The sequence below is a fragment of the Hyla sarda genome, chromosome 6 (assembly GCF_029499605.1).
Source record: "Hyla sarda isolate aHylSar1 chromosome 6, aHylSar1.hap1, whole genome shotgun sequence".
Lineage (NCBI taxonomy): Eukaryota > Metazoa > Chordata > Amphibia > Anura > Hylidae > Hyla > Hyla sarda.
Genome location: NC_079194.1, coordinates 238593317 through 238613768, shown reverse-complemented (window position 1 = coordinate 238613768; position 20452 = coordinate 238593317). Strand labels below are relative to the sequence as shown.

Below are 20452 nucleotides of genomic sequence, written 5' to 3'. Positions count from 1 at the left end.
TAACAGTGGCACAGAAGGACTATCGGAGGTATACTAAGCCCTAAGAGAGAAGGAGGTTAGCATAGCATGTCTCATGAAATAGGAAAAAGAGCTCGGAATATCACCTATGACCATCAATGGTCTACTGTATAGTTTCCAAGCGTCTCACTCTGTTATCCATCTAGGGGCCTCAAGGAAATTACTTTATAGATGGTATCTAACCCTGTATCAGTTATCAAAAATTGACCCTAGTAACTCTGCCCAATGTTGGCGTTGTCAAACTCATGTTAGAAATTTAAGGTACATCTGATTGTAATATAATTAGATCATTTTGGTTTGAAATTTTAAGGGAAATTAATTTCGTCCTTGGATGTATGCTATGGGGCCCAGAGGTAGTACTTCTAAATTTATTGTTGGATAATCTGTCCTTAGCAGATACAACAGTAATGTCCACTAGGATAAAAGAGGCCTTTAGAAGGAAATAAACAGTTATCCACTTTTTAGGACATTTTGGATACCGTCCAATAAAATTGTCTCATGGAAAGAAGTACGGCATCTAAGATAGGTGTAATGTGTTTGAACCCACTGCGTCATCTGCCAAACTTGGGAGCTTAAACTAAGTGTTCCCCTAGTTTTCACCCTTTATCTTCAGAATGTGGAAGCTGGACTTCTCCCAGCAGGGGAGACACCAGGTCACTGCCACAAGATTGGTCCCAGTAAAGTTGCAGCTGGCCTAGCTGCCAAGCACCGGGGGAACCAGGCAAGTGGGATGGACTGGCGCTTTAGATGGATTAAGTGCAGCAACAGAGTCAGATGCAGCAGTCCTGAATAGGCATATAGTGTGGTCGACAATCCCGTTCATACACAGGAGAAGCAGACAGGTACCGAGGGATCAGGCTAAGGCAGAAACGACCAAATACCTCTATAACAAAGGGGCATCCTCTTCGATTAGAGGAAAGAAGGTTTCTACACCAGCACAGATGGGGATTCTTTACTGTAAGAGCAGTGAGATTGTGGAATTCTCTGCCTGGTGAGGTGGTCATGGTTAACTTGGTAAAAGAATTTTAAAGGGGTCTGGATGCATTTTTGTTGGAGAATAATATTACAGGTTATGGATTCTAGATCTACAGAATGTTGAGCCAGGGATTTATTCTGATGCCATATTTGGAGTCGGGAAGTAATTTTTACCTCTTGTATGAGAGTTTTTTGCCTTCCTCTGGATCAACTCTGCAGGGACTTAATAGGGATATAGGTTGAACCTGATGGACTCAAGTCTTTTTTCAACCTTATGAACTATGTTACTGTTACCTTCACTGTAGACAAACAACCCTATTGCTCAGGCACTACAGGAAGGGAGGAGTGTTCTCTTATAGGTAGTGTCTGGCAAGGATTGGGGAGGACAGGAATCAGGGATATGCACAGATCCATAATGAGACAGCCCGTGCGGCCCCTAACGGGGGCCATAAACTGTCGGTACCTGCGACAGTACAGGGGAGAATGTCCAGAGTCCGCACCGAGGAAGATAAGCTGACCGTTCGGCTTGGCAGAGGTAAGCAGTAGGGCATGCTGTGCGCTGGTGCTGCCAACCGCCAAGGTTACAATAGGGTGCTTACCATAATTTGTTTTTCTTTGGTTTTCTATAGTATATACTGCAGTGAGTACACTACTAATCATTTTAGTTGCCCGCTTTCACTTGCTGGAGCAATGCATCCCAAAGACCAGCCCTGTATATATGTATAGTACATACCTGGGCACCGCAGACAGCAATCTGACATGAATGGCTCAAAACACGAAACAGGTGGACAAACGGGTGGAATACAAGTGATATTTCCTGCCTGCAATATTAAGCACAACAGTCCATAGATCAACATGTTATTAGGAATGGAAACATCTCATATTTGTGACGCAATACAGCCTGGAAAACAGTACAATAAACATCACACAGGTAGTACAGAAGGCAATCAGGAAAGCAAACAGTGAGAAAGGAAACCTGGCTTGCTGTAGGCAAAGGCCTCCAAGGTCCAATTGTGACTTCTGAAGCATTCTACTGTATATAGCTGAATAAAGGCAAAGCTTTTGCCAGGGTATATGCCAAATGCAGACTTTGATAATGATATAAACAAGGCTTCAGTTGGCCTCCTATAAAATTGGCTGTAGTGTGTATGAAAGATAGAGAGATGATATTGTAAGCCTTATTGTTAACAGTGATAGACGTGCATAGTGACAAACTCTATATTGTAATATAGAACAGGAATGATAGTTCGGCACTGCTAGGACAGTGGCGTCCAGGTGTACATCTCGGAAGGAAGGTACATGCAATCACATAAGTGTATAGCGGTGCTCTGACTAGTGCTCCAGTAAAAATCCAATATTTTCTAGTAGTAGAAAAAATTATTAGCGGCACTCACCACATCTTCATAACAGGATCTTCTTTATTGATACCCCCATAGACATTTAAGGGGAGGATAAACAGGAAGTTTACAGCAGATGAGGCTACAGCAGCCGTTTCGCACTGACTAGTGCTTCATCGGGCCTCATTTCCACTTTGAATTGCAGGTACACTTAGGCTTGGTTCCGGCATCCAGCAGGTACCATCCGGCATAGGTTAACTCAACCTATATCTGGATGCAACTGATGCCACAACTGATGACAAGCTGTAATCAGTTGTATCGCATACAGCATCCATTGTTTTTGCACGGCGGACAGGGGATCGCAGCAAGCTGCGTTTCCCTGTCCGGTGGCCTCCGACATGTCCAGACATCTGGCATCAGAATTGAGACACTGGATGATTGTGAACTGTCCTACTCAAATGAACGGGATCAGTTCTAGCATCAGTTTCCCTCCGGTGCACGCCGGACTGTGCCAGACGCCTGATATATGTGAACCCAGCCTTATACAACTAATCACTTCACCTAACTTACACCATATCACGTGATACAAATCAGCTCATATCTAATCTATCATTAAGTCCAAGGGGGCTCATTGCCTTAGTTTTAATAATCCACTTAGTTTCTTGTTGTAACAATTTTGTATCAACACTCCAGGTTTCACATTAACTCTTTTAAATCCTACAAAACGCAATACTTTGAGATTGCCCTCATACACTTCTACTACGTGGGAAATCAGACGAGGCACACCTTGACCTGTATGAATAGAATACAAATGTTCTCTAGTACGTACAAATAACTGTCTGAAAGTCTTCCCCCACGTAGTAGAAACTGCATGGACAGAAAATGGCATAAACAATGTATTAAGAACGACATGTAATCAGCTCTCTTACAGTATGATCTATACCTCCAATCTTCAAGTATTTGGCACACATTCTTGCATTACAAATGACCTTGAGGAACCAGATCTCTGATCCATGTGTTTTCTCTATTCTGTTGCTTTTTAAAATGATTTCTAAGAACATCTCCTATCGTTTTAGTTTTTTATATGCTTTAAGTTGCTTTTTTTTATTGCAATGGGTTTTAGATCTTCATCTGCTTCCACAATATACCAGTTTTTCCTTGCAGCCTGTTCAATAATTCTGTTCATGGGGGAGTTATCAAATGTAATAGTAAACCTTCTATCGCTCTGATGTTTCGGTCTTTTTTGTATTTAAAATCACATCCCTCTCTTTTGAATCTGCTCTCACTGCCCGCTTTTATTAAACTCTTCTGATATTGACTTTCCCTTAACCTTCTTTCTAATTGGTCAGCTTGTTGATGGTAAGCATTCTTGTTTTTATTTATTCTTTTTAGCCTGATGACCTGACTGGGAATTCCTTTTTTAACTTCAAGGTGGTGTGAACTCTTATAATGTAGCAATGTATTCTTAGCTACTTTTTTCCTATAGCCTTCCCTCACAGCCCCACCCCCGTGTGATGTCACGCCCCCCCTCAATGCAAGCCTATGGGAGGGGGCGTGGCAGCTGTCACGACCCCTCCCATAGGCTTGCATTGAGGGGGCGGAGTGTGATGTGACACGGGGGTGGAGCCGTGACGTCACAATGCTCTGGCTCCATGATCGCCAGTAATCAGACCCGGAGCGAACATGCTAGGGGACTGATTGTAACGGGGTGCTGTGTGCAAGTTCACGGGGGTCCCTTTGGATAGGGGATAAGATGTCTTAGAGCCGGAATACCCATTTAAAGGGGTTATCCAGGAAAAAACTTTTTTTATATATATATATCAACTGGCTCCAGAAAGTTAAACAGATTTGTAAATTTCTTCTATTAAAAAATCTTAATCCTTTCAGTACTTATGAGCTGCTGAAGTTGAGTTGTTCTTTTCTGTCTAAGTGCTCTCTGATGACACCTGTCTCGGGAACCGCCAAATTTAGAAGCAAATCCCCATAGCAAACCTCTTCTACTCTGTGCAGTTCCAGAGACAAGCAGAGATGTCAGCAGAGAGCACTGTTGCCAGACAAAAAAGAACAACTCAACCTCAGCAGCTGATAATTATTGAAAGGATTAAGATTTTTTTAATAGAAGTAATTTACAAATCTGTTTAACTTTCTGGAGCCAGTTGATATAAAAAAAAAGTTTTTTCCTGCAATTTGTTTAAGTTTTTTTCCAATAACCACCTAGTGAGTAAATCTTGAATGAAGGAGATATTCCTACTACGGTTGGTCCTTTGGGATTCGTCATTGTACCAGAGTTGACAGATTAGGAGAGGGAATGCACAGAAATGTTGGCTTATGAGTTTGAAGATCCTACTACTAAAGTTAATGTAGAACACATGGTAATTTTTCTTGATAATTTTTAGCTGTACTGAAAGAAGTGAAATCCATTCTATATCCTCCATTCATACCAAACTTACCACCTCAGGAAGTTAGAGTGTTAGAGAAATTAAAAATAAGAGAAGATATTATAATAACTAGATCAGATAAGGGGGGGGGGGTTGTTGTGGACTGTCTAAAGAGTATTAAAACAAAGAAGCCAAGAGTCAGTTGTCGGACGGTACAACATATACTCCACTTCTGACTGATCCTACACCAAGAATGTTGGATAATCTAAAGTCCTTTCTTCGTAAACTAGTAACCAGTGGTATGTTATCCTGGAAGAATGCAGAGAAATTGATCCCGCTGTCTCCCAAACCAGCTAGGTGGTACTTTCTACCAAAGGTGCATAAGTCACTGGACCGGCCCCCAGGCAGACCTATTGTTGCGGAGGTCGGTTCAGTGACAGAGCACTTGTCTCATTACTCTCGCTGTTGCAAGAGACTCCCTCGTATATTAAAGATACCAGTCATTTGATGCAAATTGGGAATTATTTACACTGATAAGAGGGTTGGAGCCTGGGATCTGTGGACGAAGTTTAGAAAAAAGAAGGCTTAGAGGCGACCTAATAACTATGTATAAATATATCAGGGGGCAGTACATAGATCTCTCCCATAATCTATTTACACCCAGGACTGTATCTATAACAAGGGGGCATCCTCTACATCTAGAGAAAAGAAGGTTTCTACACCAGCACAGATGGGGGTTCTTTACTGTAAGAGCAGTGAGACTGTGGAACTCTCTACCCGAGGAGGTGGTCATGGTGAACTCTGTAAAAGAGTTCAAAAAGGGTCTGGATGCATTTTTGGAGAGTAATAACATTGCTGGTTATGGATACTAGATTTATAGGGACAGAAGGTTGATCCAGGTATTTATTCTGACTGCCATATTTGGAGTCGGGAAGGAATTTTTACCACTAGTATGAGTTTTTGCCTTCCTCTGGATCAACTCAACTCAATAGGGACTTATTAGGGTTATAGGTTGAACTTGATGGACTCTGGTCTTTTTTCAACCTTATAAACTATGTTACTATGTTACCTGCATTCCTCATGATGCGCGTGTGCAGGCTATTTTTGATTTTCTACAATGTACAGAAGAATCGGAAGACTTTTTTGTATTTGTCTGTGAGGCTATAAGGTCTATTTTATCATTTTATCCAATAGCATGTTTAAATATGATGACAACTGGTATAGGCAGGACACCGGTACCCCTATAGGGACACCGGTGTGCTGTATTTATGCCATAATGTTTTTTGCCATGTTAGAAGCACGTCATGTCTACTATTCAAGAAATCTGTTATTGCAATACATTTAATCGTATGTTAGATTTGTAGATGACTTTCTGATAATATGGCAGGCACTGAATTCCAGTCCTCAGAATTTGTGTCATACCTTAATGATTGTAATACCATTAATATGAGTTTCACAGGCCAATTTGGCGGCAAATCGATTGAATTCCTAGATATGAGGCTGAAAATTATTGATAATACTCTTCTGAGCAAAGGTTGTAGGAAAAAAAAGCTAGGAGTACATTGCTACATTATGGGAGTTCACACCCCATGGAAGTTAAAAAAGGAATTCCTTACGGTCAATACATCAGGCTAAAAATAAAAAACAAGAATACTTACCACCAACAAGCTGAGGAATTAGAAAGAAGGTTAAGGGAAAGTCAATATCCGGAGGGTTTAATAAAAGCGGGCAGCATGAGAGCAGATTCAAAAGAGAGGGATGTGATTTTAAATACAATAGCAGAAACATCAGAGCGATAGAAGATTTACTTTTACGTTTTAAAACTCGTAAGCATTGAACAGGATGTAAGGGAAAAATGGTATATTGTGGAAGCAGATAAAAATCTAAAACCAATAGTATTAAAAAAAAGGCCACTTATAGCATATAAAAAAAATGATAGGAGATGTTCTTAGAAATTGTTTTAAAAAACAACAGAAAAGAGAAAAAGCATAGATCAGAGATCTGGTTCCTCAAGGTCATTTCCAATGCAAGAATTGCAATTTTTCCAAATGTAATATGTGTGCCAAATACTTGAAGATTGGAGGTATAGATCATACTGTAAGAGGGCTGATGACATGTCATTCTTAATACACTGTTTATGCCATTTTGTGCCCATGTGGTTTCTACTATGTGGGGAAGACTATCAGACAGTTATTTGTAGGTATTAGAGAACATTTTTATTCGATTCATAAGGACAAAGGTGCCCCTTGTCTGATTTCCCATGAGGGGAATCCTGAAGGATTGCGTTTTGTAGGATTTATACTATAGGTAGGAAAAAACAAAAGACAGAGCTTCTCATTGAGCAGTATGTTTGGCCCTTTTGGTGTGCAGGGTGAGTAATCTAAGATAGCTGCTCACCTTGTTAGGTTGGAACAGCGACCTTATAAGCCTCTTGTCATAGTAGGATAGCGGTGCAGCAGTCCGGACTTTCTCGAGTGGATGCACTTCACACTCGATCTGTAAATTTCTCAGGATAGGCAGTGGTAAAAAATCTCCGGGTGGCCGGTGCATACCGCTTGTGATAGTAACTTGAGAGTGGACTTGTATATAATCCAAGATTTCTTTTATTTGCCTTGTCAGACGCGTTTCGAGGTATATTACCTCTTTATCAATGACTACGGCAGAAGTACATACAGACATTACACATAGTATATATAGACTTAAAAACTGGGTGCCAGAATCGGCCGCCGGTGTGTGTAAAAAAAGTGTCATAAACCTTACTGACTTGACTGCTTACTGACGTGTGATTCATTCATAAAAACACAAAACACAACTTTTTAAAATCCTCACAGTCTGAGTTTTCTTATAAAAGTATAAAAGTGCACCGCTTCTTGTTTATTATTCATTATATAAGAGACTCTGGTTGATAGTCAGATCTTATTTTATTTGTGTGTGTATGCGCACCCTTGTTAGTGACAATCATGTTATCGCAGCGGTTCATTCATTTCTGGCGCGTGCATAGCCAGTTCTGAAAACACAAGTGTCTCCCAGAATACGGGGACTGCAGCGCTGCCAAAAGTTATATTGTATTAAATTCGAGCAGTATTGTCAGAGGGGTATGAACATTATTAACAAGAGGATACTAGTGGTCCAGTTCTATGGATACTTGTAAGGTCGGAAAGTATATATTATATGTTGTAAACTTAAGATTTTTTCCCTCTTTCTTCCTTTCCTCGGTGTCATCCCTTTTATATTTCCTTTATATATATATATATATATATATATATATATTGTATTGAATTGTTAGTTTTGACTATTATTGGGGTTCTTCTTTCTTGGCTGTTCATATTTTCCTTCTCCATTTTCCATTCTGTTCTTTTCATACATTATCAATATTTTAATTTAAACCGAGTGGGGACAATGTGTTCATTTTATAGATCCAAAAGGATTTTCTCTTACAGAGGATCCCATTTTGTAGGATTTGAAAGAGTTAATGTGAAACCTGGAGTGTTAAGAGATACAAAATTGTTACAACAAACTAAGTGGATCATTAAAACTAACGCAAGGGGCCCCCTTGGACATTATGATAGATTAGATATGAGCTCATTTGTACAACTTACCTGACTTCCTGAGTCTGACGTCGCTGATCACGTGATATGTGTAAGAGTTAGATGATTGGTTGTCTTTTTACTGCACCTGTATAAGTGTATCTGTGATTCTCAGTGGAAATGAGGCCCGATGAAACACTAGTCAGTGCGAAATGGCTGCTGTAGCCTTATCTGCTGTACACCCCGTTTATCCTCCCCTAAGATGTCTATGTGAGTATCAATAAAGAAGATCCTGTTATGAAGATGTGGTGAGTGCCGACAATCATTATTTCTACTACAAGAACAAACTTTATATTGCACTATAAAAGTAGTGTGAAAATCTATATATAAAAAACTCAATGTGTGTGTGTATGTATGTATGTGTGTGTGTATGTATGTATGTATGTGTGTATGTGTGTATGTTCCAGCATCACGTCCAAACAGCTAAAGATATTAACATGAAACTTGGCACACATGTTACTTATATGTCAACAACAAACATAGAATAGGTGATTTAACCCTTACTCACCCCATTTGCCAGGGGCGGGGTTTATGTTTAAAGTCCCATACAAGTCTATGGGAAATATATGTTACTGCATAACTTCCAAACGGCTGGAGATATTTCGATAATACTTGGTCACATGTTACTGATATGTCCACTTAAAATATAGGATAGTTAATTTAACCCTTAACTACCCCCATTTGTGAAGGTTGGGGTTTTTGTTTAAAGTCCCATGCAAATCAATGGGAAATGTATGTTCCCACATAACTTCCGTACGGCTGGAGATATTTCAATACCTGGTACACATATTACGGGTCAGGATAGAAGGTCGACATAGGAGGTCGGGATAGGAGGACGGGATAGGAGGTCGGGATAGGAGGTCGGGATAGGAGGACGCGATAGGAGGACCGGGATAGGAGGACCGGATAGGAGGTCGGGATAGGAGGTCGAGATAGGAGGACGGGATAGGAGGACGGGATAGGAGGACTGGATAGGAGGTCGGGATAGGAGGTCGAGATAGGAGGTCGGGATAGGAGGTCAGGATAGGAGGTCGGGATAGGAGGTCGGGATAGGAGGTCGAGATAGGAGGACGAGATAGGAGGACGGGATAGGAGGACGGGATAGGAGGTCAGGATAGGAGGTCGGGATAGAGGACGGGATAGGAGGTCAAGTTAGGAGGACGGGATAGGAGGTCGAGATAGGAGGACGGGATAGGAGGTCGAGATAGGAGGACGGGATAGGAGGTCGAGATAGGAGGACGGAATAGGAGGTCATGATAGGAGGACAGGATAGGAGGACGGGATAGGAGGATGGGATAGATGGACTGGATAGGAGGACGGGATAGGAGGACGGAAAAGGAGGACGGGAATGGAGGACGGGAAAGGAGGTCCAGATATGAGGACGGGAAAGGAGGACGGGAAAGGAGGACGGGATAGGAGGACGGGAAAGGAGGACGGGATAGGAGGACGGGAAAGGAGGACGGGATAGGAGGACGGGATAGGAGGACGGGATAGGAAGACGGGATAGGAGGACGGGATAGGAGGATGGGATAGGAGGACAGGATAGATGGACGGGATAGGAGGACGGGATAGGAGAACGGGATAGAAGGTCAAGATAGGAGGACGGGAAAGGAGGATGGGAAAGGAGGTCGAGATATGAGGACAGGAAAGGAGGACGTGATAGGAGGACGGGAAAGGAGGTCGGGATACCATGAGGGGATATGACAACAATATATGAGGACGGGATATGAAGTCAAAAGCTTCCTCCTTTGTTTATTTTCCTCCCCAACAAGGATTAAGAAGGAAAAATCGGGCAACGCCGGGTAATCAGCTAGTAAATATATAAAAGCAGGGGAGAATGAAGAAAATACAGCTAAACCAGTACTCTATTCTATAATGCTCAAAGGGGTACAGCAGAATAAAAAAATGTATTCAAATTAACTGGTACCAGAAAGTTATACAGATGTGTAATTAACTTATATTTCTAAAAAATAAGCCTTATCAACTGCTGTATGCTCTGGGGCAAGTTGTGTAGTCTTTTCAGTCAGACACAGTGCTCCCTTCTGCCACTTTTGTCTGTGTCAGGAACTGTCTAGAGCAGGATGGACAGGTACACTAAAGGGATTTCTTTATGCTTTGGACAGTTCGTGACAAGGACAGAGGTGGCAGCAGAGAGCACTGTGTCTCACTGGAAAGAATACACAACTTCTCTCAGGGCATACAGCAGCTGGTACTAAGTACTTATAGGATAGAGATTTTTAAATCGAAATAATTAGCAAATTTGTATATCAGGTTGGCAGTTGATTTGAAAGCAAGTTTTGTCTTCCGTAATACCCCTCTAATACTTACTGTCCAGCACTTTTATGTAACTTACCAAACAAATACATATTGTGCAGTTATCTGGGAAAGTGGGGAAAAGTTCTCCATCTGCCCTCAATGTCCCCTCGAAAAAGCACCCTGCAACAGACCACAAGTATATAATGGTCAACAGCCCACGTCTTAGAAGCTTTATTCAGGGCTAAACCAGCTGTATAAAAGAAAAGCCTCTATTAATGAAGTCTATATTAAATATTATCCTCCATGTTTACTCACCATCACATGTAGGACAGCAGCGGTCTGGGTGCAGGACAGGATGCGAGCAGTTGGGGCTACATATTCTTCTTTCACAGGATATGGTACCTTCCTGAAACATGCATTCATTGAGACAGTATTTCTATAGATCAAAGAAGAAAACAAAATCTTTATACTTCATCCCCTACCTGGCAGGTGCAATCCATGCATTCTGCTTCTGTCCATGAGCTGCCGGTCTGTCGTAATTCTTTGTTATGCCAACAGTGTAGATTTGTGTGCAGCGTAGTGGGGGCTCCAGTTGGGAATAGTATACTTTCTTTCAATGGCATATGGGAAATTCCTGAGGATTTTTGAGCTAGTGGTGAATGACCCATTTTGAGATGCTGAGGTGGTGGCACAGGATCCACATTTGTCGGTGCAGCTTGTGGTTTTGAGGTAGACATTGTGGTAAACATTTCTCCTACTATAGTACTACTGACCATTGTAACCATCGCAGTGGTTGGAGGTGCCCCATGGCTTACTGCTGTTGGGGATGTTGGCCTAATCTCTGGTAAGTTGTGCACTGCCTGTAGAAAGCCCACCGTCTGCACCTCAATAGATATCGCTGTATGATATATGGAGACAAACTATTACTAAGTTTTACCTTATTGGATAAATGTTTGGTCACAGTAAAATGTTGTAATAGAATGTGTTACCTGAACAACCTCCATTGATTGACAAAAACCCAGCAGGACAGGAGCAGATGTAAGACCCTAGAGTATTAATGCAGCTCCCTGAGGAGCAAAGAGTGGTATTCGCCACACACTCATTCACATCTATAAAAGAAAATATGGTAAAGTTATGCCCTGTTTACTTAATTAATCTGGTGACTATAGTTGTAGTCACCCATACATTTCTGTGACTTCATGTTTGCATCCATATGTTCATTCAAGTTACCCTTTAGACCATTGAAGTTGATCAGTACTTGGTCAGGGGTTTCTAAGATGGTAGTGGAAAAGGGTTTCCAAACTGATTGCAACCCAAAGATGCTTAGCATGAGGACAGACAGCAAATCTTAGCCAGAATATTGAATTATGAAATGCTTTACCTGCTACTACACCGAATCTCTTTGGGGTATGAATACGAATAGGGCTTGCTTAAATGAGCACTGTCAGATATAAAAACGTTTGATATGTTGTACATCTTGGCAAAACATTAACCTTTCTAATATACTTCATAAGAAAATTTTATTTCCTTTATATAGAAACTAGCTGAGTACCCGGCGTTGCCCGGTTTTCCTTCTTAATCCTTGTTGGGGAGGAAAATCAACAAAGGAGGAAGCTTTTGACTTCATATCCCATTCTTATTGTTGTCATATCCCAACCCCATATCCCGTAACCATATCCCGTCCTCATATCTCAACCTCATATCCCGCCCTCATATCCCGATCTCACATCCCGACCTCCTATCCCAACCTCATATCGCAATCCTCTTATCTCGACCTCGTATCCCGTCCTCATATCCCGACCTCATATCCCTTCTTTATAGCCCGTCCTCATAGCCCGACCCCATATCCCGTCCCCATACCCGACCTCATATCCCGTTCTCATGTCTTGACCTCATATCCCATCTTCATATCCCGTCCTCCTATCTCGACCTCATATCCCATACTCATATCCTGTCCTTATGTCCCATCCTCATATCCTGTCCTTATATCCCATCCTCATATCCTGTCCACAGGTGGGACTGATTTGTGATGAAGATATTGTAAGCGGAAAATAGAAGGGGACGTGGCTTTGTGGGACTGGGCGTGACTTGCAAGCCAGACCGATGCACAAAAAGGGTAGATAATAAAAGGGGTGGGACTTAAACAGTGGGTATGTCTTTGTGATATGGGGGTGTGGCTTGCAAGCCAGGCTGACACATTCACCAGGAGATGCAAAGCGGAGCTTGTGGCGTAAGGTACTGGAAGTCCCATATACTTGCATGGGACTTGAAACAAAAAGTCATCTTTTAGATAAGGATGTAGGTAAGGGTTAATTTAACTATCATATATTTTAATTTGACATATAATTAATATGTGTACCAGGTGTTATTGAAATATCTCCAGCTGTACGGAAGTTATGTGGGAACATACATTTCCTATAGATTTGAATGCGACTTTAAACAAAAACCCCGACCCTGGCAAATGGGGTGGGTAAAGATTAAATCACCTATCCTATGTTTGTTGTTGACATATAAGTAACAATTGTGCCAAGTTTCATGTTCATTTCTTTAGCCGTTTGGACGTGATGCTGGAACATACACACACACACACACACACATTGAATTTTATATCTATATATATAAAACTCAATGTGTGTGCGTGTATGTATGTATGCATGTATGTGTGTATGTTCCACAAAAACTTCCAAACGGCTAAAGATATTAACATGAAACTTGGCACACATGTTACTTATATGTCAACAACAAACATAGGATAGGAAATTTAACCCTTTACTACCCCCATTTGTGAGTGTCGGGGTTTTTGTTTAAAGTCCCATGCAAATCAATGGGAAATGTATGTTCTCACATAACTTCCGTTCAGCTGGAGATATTGGCTGGATATACGGCTGGAATACCTGGTACACATATTACGGGTCGGGATATGAGGACGAGATATGAGGTTGGGATAGGAGGTCAGGATAGGAGGTCGGGATAGGAGGTCGAGATAGGAGGTCGGGATACAAGGACGGGATACGAGGACGGGATGAGGTCGAGATAGGAGGACGGGATAGGAGGACGGGATAGGAGGACGGGATAGGAGGTCGGGATAGGAGGTCGGGATAGGAAGACGGCATAGGAGGATGGGATAGGAGGTCGGGATAGGAGAACGGGATGAGGACAGGATAGGAGGTCGAGATAGGAGGACGAGATAGGAGGTTGGGATAGGAGGTCGGGATAGGAGGTCGAGATAGGAGGACGGGATAGGAGGATGGGATAGGATGTCGAGATAGGATGTCGAGATAGGAGGTCGAGATAGGAGGATGGGATAGGAGGACGGGATATGAGGTCAGGATAGGAGGACGCGATATGGGGTTGGGATATGAGGATGGGATATGAAGTCAAAAGCTTCCTCTGTTGATTTTCCTCCACAACAAGGATTAGGAAGGAAAAACCGGGCAACGCCGGGTACTCAGCTAGTACTGTATATATATATAAAACTAAATGTGTGTGTGTGTATATGTATGTTCCAGCATCATATCCAAACGGCTGAATATATTAGCATGAAACTTGGCACACATGTTACTTATATGTCAACAACAAACATAGGATAGGATAGGTGATTAAACCATTACTCACCCTTATTTGCCTTATTTGTTTAAATTCCCATACAAGTCTATGGGAAATATATGTTACTGCATAACTTCCAAACGGCTGGAGATATTTTGAGAATACTTGGTCACATGTTACTTATATGTCCACTTTAAATATAGGATAGTTAATTCAACCCTTAACTACCCCCATTTGTGAGGGTCTGGGTTTTTATTTAAAGTCCCATGCAAATCAATGGGACATGCATGTTACCACATAACTTCCGTATGGCTGGAGATATTTCCATAATACCTGGTACACATATGACTTATATGTCGAATAAAAAGATATGATAGTTAAATTAACCCTTACCTACACCTTTACCGTATATACTCGAGTATAAGCCGAGTTTTTCAGCACGATTTTTCGTGCTGAAAACACCCCCCTCGGCTTATACTCGAGTGAACTCTCCACCCGCAGTGGTCTTCAACCTGCGGACCTCCAGAGGTTTCAAAACCACAACTCCCAGCAAGCCCAGGCAGCCATCGGCTGTCCGGGCTTGCTGGGAATTGTAGTTTTGAAACCTCCGGAGGTCCGTAGGTTGAAGACCACTGCGGCCTTCGACATCATCCAGCCCCCTCTCACCCCCCTTTAGTTCTGTGCAGTACTCACCTCCGCTCGGCGCTGGTCCGGTGCCGCAGGGCTGTCCGGAGAGGAGGTGGTCCGGTGGGATAGTGGTTCCGGGCTGCTATCTTCACCGGGGAGGCCTCTTCTAAGCGCTTCGGGCCCGGCCCCAGAATAGTCACGTTGCCTTGACAACGACGCAGAGGTACGTTCATTGCCAACGTACTTCTGCGTCATTGTCAAGGCAACGCCTCTATTCCGGGCCGGAAGCGCGGAGAAGAGGCGCCCCCGGTGAAGATAGCAGCCCGGAACCACTATCCCACCGGACCACCTCCTCTCCGGACAGCCCTGCAGGACCGGACCAGCGCCGAGCGGAGGTGAGTACTGTACAGAACTAAAGGGGGGTGAGAGGGGGCTGGATGATGTCGAAGGCCGCAGTGGTCTTCAACCTGCGGACCTCCGGAGGTTTCAAAACTACAACTCCCAGCAAGCCCGGACAGCCGATGGCTGCCCGGGCTTGCTGGGAGTTGTAGTTTTGAAACCTCTGGAGGTCCGCAGGTTGAAGACCACTGAGGGCGGATGATGAGAAGAGGATGATGAAGGGGGGGTGTGGGATGATGACAAGAGGATGATGAAGGGGGGGGATGATGAAGGGGGGTGGGGATGATGAAGGGGGGTGTGTGGGATGATTACAAGGGGATGATGAAGGGGGGTGGGGATGATGACAAGGGGATGATGAAGGGGGGATGTGTGGGATGATGACAAGGGGATGATGAAGGGGGGATGTGTGGGATGATGACAAGGGGATGATGAAGGGGGGATGTGGGGGATGATGAAGGGGGGATGTGTGGGATGATGACAAGGGGATGATGAAGGGGGGTGGGGATGATGACAAGGGGATGATGAAGGGGGGATGTGTGGGATGATGACAAGGGGATGATGAAGGGGGGATGTGTGGGATGATGACAAGGGGATGATGAAGGGGGGATGTGTGGGATGATGACAAGGGGATGATGACAGGTGATGATGATGAGGGTCTGGATGATGACAGGCGGTGATGATGATGAGGATGTTAATGACGGGTCTGGATGATGACACGGGGGATGATGTATTTCCCACCCTAGGCTTATACTCGAGTCAACAACTTTTCCTGGGATTTTGGGTTGAAATTATGGGTCTCGGCTTATACTCGGTTCGGCTTATACTCGAGTATATACGGTAAATAAAAGATGGGTTTTTGTTTCAAGTCCCATGAGAGTATATGGGACTTCCAGTACCTTACTCCACAAGCTGCGCTCTGCATCTCCTGGTGAATGGGTCAATCCAGCTTGCAAGCCACACCCCATGTCACAAAGAGAGGAGGTCGAAATATGAGGTGGGGATTGGAGATTGAGACATGAGGATGGGATATGAGGTCAGGATATGAGGTCAGGATAGGAGGACGGGATAGGAGGTCGGGATATAAGGTCGAGATATGAGGACGGGATATGAGGATGGGATAGGAGGATGGGATTGGAGGTCGGGATATGAGATCGAGATATGAGGACGGGATATGAGGATGGGATATGAGGACGGGATAAGAGGTCGAGATATAAGGTAGGGATATGAAGACGGGATATGAGGTTGAGATATGAGGATGGGATATGGGGATGGGATATGGGGTTGGGATATGACAACAATATATGGGGATGGGATATGAAGTCAAAAGCTTCCTCCTTTGTTGATTTTCCTCCCCAACAAGAATGAGGAAGGAAAAACTGGGCAACACCGGGTACTCTAGGGGTTTATAAAATCATGGCCTTCAAAGCTGAAGAACAGGCATGGACAAAGTCCAGTAAGTGAGAGTGGTGCTCTCTCTCTCTCTCTCTCTCAGATATGACTCCGGTCGGCTCATTTTTGCCCCGTATCCGGTTTTGTGGCCGGACTGAAAACTGTGGTATGCAAATGGGATACGGCAGAAGCCGGATTTGAAATTTCCCAGCCAGATTAAGCAGCCGGATCTCGGAAATGTGGTACAAATGCACCCTAACAGAGGTGTTTTTTTGGGGGGATGCTTCACTGTTGTAGTACATTGGTGACATCTACCTCTTTTAAATGACTAACAAAGGCTTTGGCCGTGTTAGGATCACTTAAGAACATATCTTAACCCCTTAAGGACGGATCCATTTTTTACCTCAATGACCATGTTCTTTTTTTTTTTATTTGACATGTGTCTCTTTAAATGGTAATAACTTTAGAACGCTTTTTCTGAGCGGAGCGATTTTCGTGACATATTGTACTTCATATAAGTGGTGCATTTTTGTTTACACGTGCAGCAATTTGTGGCGTTTAAATTTTTTTTTTTTATGGTGTACACTGTGCAGTAAAAGTGATGTTATATTTATTCTGTGGGTCAGTACGATTATGGCGATACCCATTTTATGTAGCTTTCTATGTTCTTTTTCCTTTTCTGAGCAAAATTATTTTTATGCCGTTCATTTTCCAACAGCCGTAACTTTTTTTATTTTTCGTTTGACGCCATTGAGTAAAGGCTTATTTTTTGCGGGATGAGCTCTACTTTTTATTGGTATCATTTTTGCCATACCTGTTATCTTTTGATCTTTTTTTATTTAACTATTTGTACCAAAATTGGCGAATTTTGCGGTTATTTTATGTATTTTTTTTAAGGCGTTCACCGTGCGGGATAATTTACATTATAGTTTTATAGTACATGTCATTACGGACATAGAAATACCAATTATGTATATGATTTGTGTTTTTGATCTTTTTTGGTGATAATATAGGGCCTTTATTGGGAAATGGGCTTTTCTTTTTATTTTTTTTTACATTTCATACTTTTATTGAAGAACTTTGTATAAATTTTTTTACGCTTTTTACAGGTTATACTGATCTGACCTCCTGCTGCCATAGCAACCAACGGCGACCCGCCGTTGGTGAACAGGGGGAGAGCGCTCTCCCTGTCAACACCATAGATGCCATGATCAGGATTGATCACGGCATCTACGGGGTTAAAGCTGCTGGGACCGGCGCGATCGTGGCTCCGGCAGCTGCGGCAGGACTCCGGCTGTGATTGACAGCCGGGTCCCGTCGCCGATCTCCTGTGCTGCCCGCGGCAGTGCCGGAGATCATTATGACTAATGCATACGTCTTATCACGCGAACGTGTCGGGTGCTGGGACGCATGCATGCGTCCTATAGCGGGAAGGGGTTAAAACTGGAATAAGAGCTGGAAAACTATATGTATATATAAATATATATATATATATATATATATATATATATATATATAAAACTCAATGGCCCTCATTTACTATTGCAAACCCGGCATGTTTTGTTGGGCTGTGCGCCAGATTCTGGAGCATTGCACCAGAAATTCTGTCTGTGCCAGAATTTGCGCCACAATTAAAAAAACACGACAAACTCTCCATTTTACTCAGAAAACCCGAGGTTGTCGGGTAAATGGGGCATGGCCACCAAAAAGGGGGCGTCTCCCCCACATTTTCACAAAAAAACTACTTATTTACTAAGATTTCCACAGAAAATGTGGTGGATTTGAGCTGAGGAAAACCCAGATCAGAGCATGTGTAAAAAAAAGCAAAATGTAGGGAAAGTGGAAAACTTAGGGAAACCTTAGTAAATACTGTGGAAAATAAATTGTAGGGAATTAAAACCCACAAAGAAACCTACACAACACTTAGTATATCAGGGCCAATGTGAGTGTGTATGTATGTGTGTGTATATATGTTTGTTTGTTCCAGCATCACTTCCAAACAGCTAAAGATATTAACATGAAACTTGGTACATATGTTACTTATTTGTCAACAACAAACATAGGATAGGTAATTTAACCCTTACCCACCCCCATTTGTGAGGGTGAGGGTTTTTATTTAAAGTCCCATGCAAGTCTATGAGAAATATATGTTACTGTGTAACTTTCAAACAACGGGAGATATTTCGATAATACTCGGTCACCTGTTACTTAAAGTACAGATCAAAAGTTTGGACACACCTTCTCATTCAGAGTTTTCTTTATTTTCATGACTATGAAAATTGTAGATTCACATTGAAGGCATCAAAATTATGAATTAACACATGTGGAATTATATACATAACAAAAAAGTGTGAAACAACTGAAAATATGTCATATTCTAGGTTCTTCAAAGTAACCACCTTTTGCTTTGATTACTGCTTTGCACACTCTTGGCATTCTCTTGTTGAGATTCAAGAGGTAGTCACCTGAAATGGTTTTCACTTCACAGGTGTGATGGTGTGGAGGAGGAGGTGTGATGGTGTGGGGGTGCTTTGCTGGTGACACTGTTGGGGATTTATTCAAAATTGAAGGCATACTGAACCAGCATGGCTACCACAGCATCTTGCAGCGGCATGCTATTCCATCCGGTTTGCGTTTAGTTGGACCATCATTTATTTTTCAACAGGACAATGACCCCGAACACACCTCCAGGCTGTGTAAGGGCTATTTGGCCAAGAAGGAGAGTGATGGGGTGCTGCGCCAGATGACCTGGCCTCCACAGTCACCGGACCAGAACCCAAACGAGATGGTTTGGGGTGAGCTGGACCACAGAGTGAAGGCAAAAAGGGCCAACAAGTGCTAAGCATCTCTGGGAACTCCTTCAAGACTGTGAGAAGACCATTTCAGGTGACTACCTCTTGAAGCTCATCAAGAGAATGCCAAGAGTGTGCAAAGCAGTAATCAAAGCAAAAGGTGGCTAGAACCTAGAATATGACATATTTTCACACTTTTTTGTTATGTCTATAATTCCACATGTGTTAATTCATAGTTTTGATGCCTTCAGTGTGAATCTACAATTTTCATAGTCATGAAAATAAAGAAAACTCTTAATGAGAAGGTGTGTCCAAACTTTTGGTCTGTACTGTATATGTCCACTAAAAATATAAGATAGTTAATTTTACCCTAACCTACCGAGGGTCGGGGTTTTTGTTTAAAGTAAATCTATGGGAAATGTATGTGCCAGCATAACTTCCATACGGCTGAAGATATTTTGCTAATACTTGGTCACATGTCACTTATATGTCAAATAAAAATATATAATAGTAAAATAACCTCTAACCGACCACGATATGTGAAGGATGGGGTTTTTGTTTCAGGTCCCCTGCCAGTATATAGGACTTCTAATGCCTTACTCCACAAGCTCCGCTCTGCATCTCCTGGTGAATGTGTCAGTCACTGGCAAGCACACCCTCCCTGCATGCCATACCCCATCTTTCAAAGACACGCCCACCATTTAAGCCACACCCCTTTTATTTTCAGCTTACAATATCTTTACCACAACTCAGTCCCACCTGAAAACAGGATATGAGGGTTAGAAATGAGGACAGGATATTGGGATGGGATATGAGGTTGGGATATAAGGTCAGGATATGAGGTCGGGATATGAGGACGGGATATGAGGGTGGGATATAGGGACAGGATATGGGGACGGGATATGAAGACATAATATGGGGAAGGGATATGAGGTCGGGTTATGAGGTTGGGATATGAGGTCAAGATATGAGGTCGAGATATGAGAACAAAATATAAGGACAGTATGTGAGGTCTGAATATGAAGCGGTCTGGCTATGAGGAGGGGATATGGGGTCAGTATTTAAGGACAGGATATGAGAACAAAAGCTTCCTACTTTGTTGCTTTTCCTCCCCCACAAGGATAAGGCAGTGTCGGGTACTCAGCCAA

General features: G+C 42.7%; 1 protein-coding gene across 5 annotated transcripts in view; it reads right to left on the bottom strand.

The window, feature by feature from the left end:
* The window catches only part of VWCE (von Willebrand factor C and EGF domains), a 153693-nt gene that overhangs the window by 88201 nt on the left and 45040 nt on the right, over window positions 1-20452 (bottom strand). For all 5 annotated transcript variants that reach the window (XM_056526735.1, XM_056526736.1, XM_056526738.1 and 2 more), the window contains 5 exons: window positions 11541-11660; window positions 11034-11449; window positions 10867-10957; window positions 10649-10731; window positions 1727-1814 (listed from right to left, as the gene is read on the bottom strand). In XM_056526735.1, coding sequence (XP_056382710.1) covers window positions 1727-1814; window positions 10649-10731; window positions 10867-10957; window positions 11034-11449; window positions 11541-11660 — 798 coding nt within the window. The remainder of the gene's footprint in view (window positions 1-1726; window positions 1815-10648; window positions 10732-10866; window positions 10958-11033; window positions 11450-11540; window positions 11661-20452) is intronic.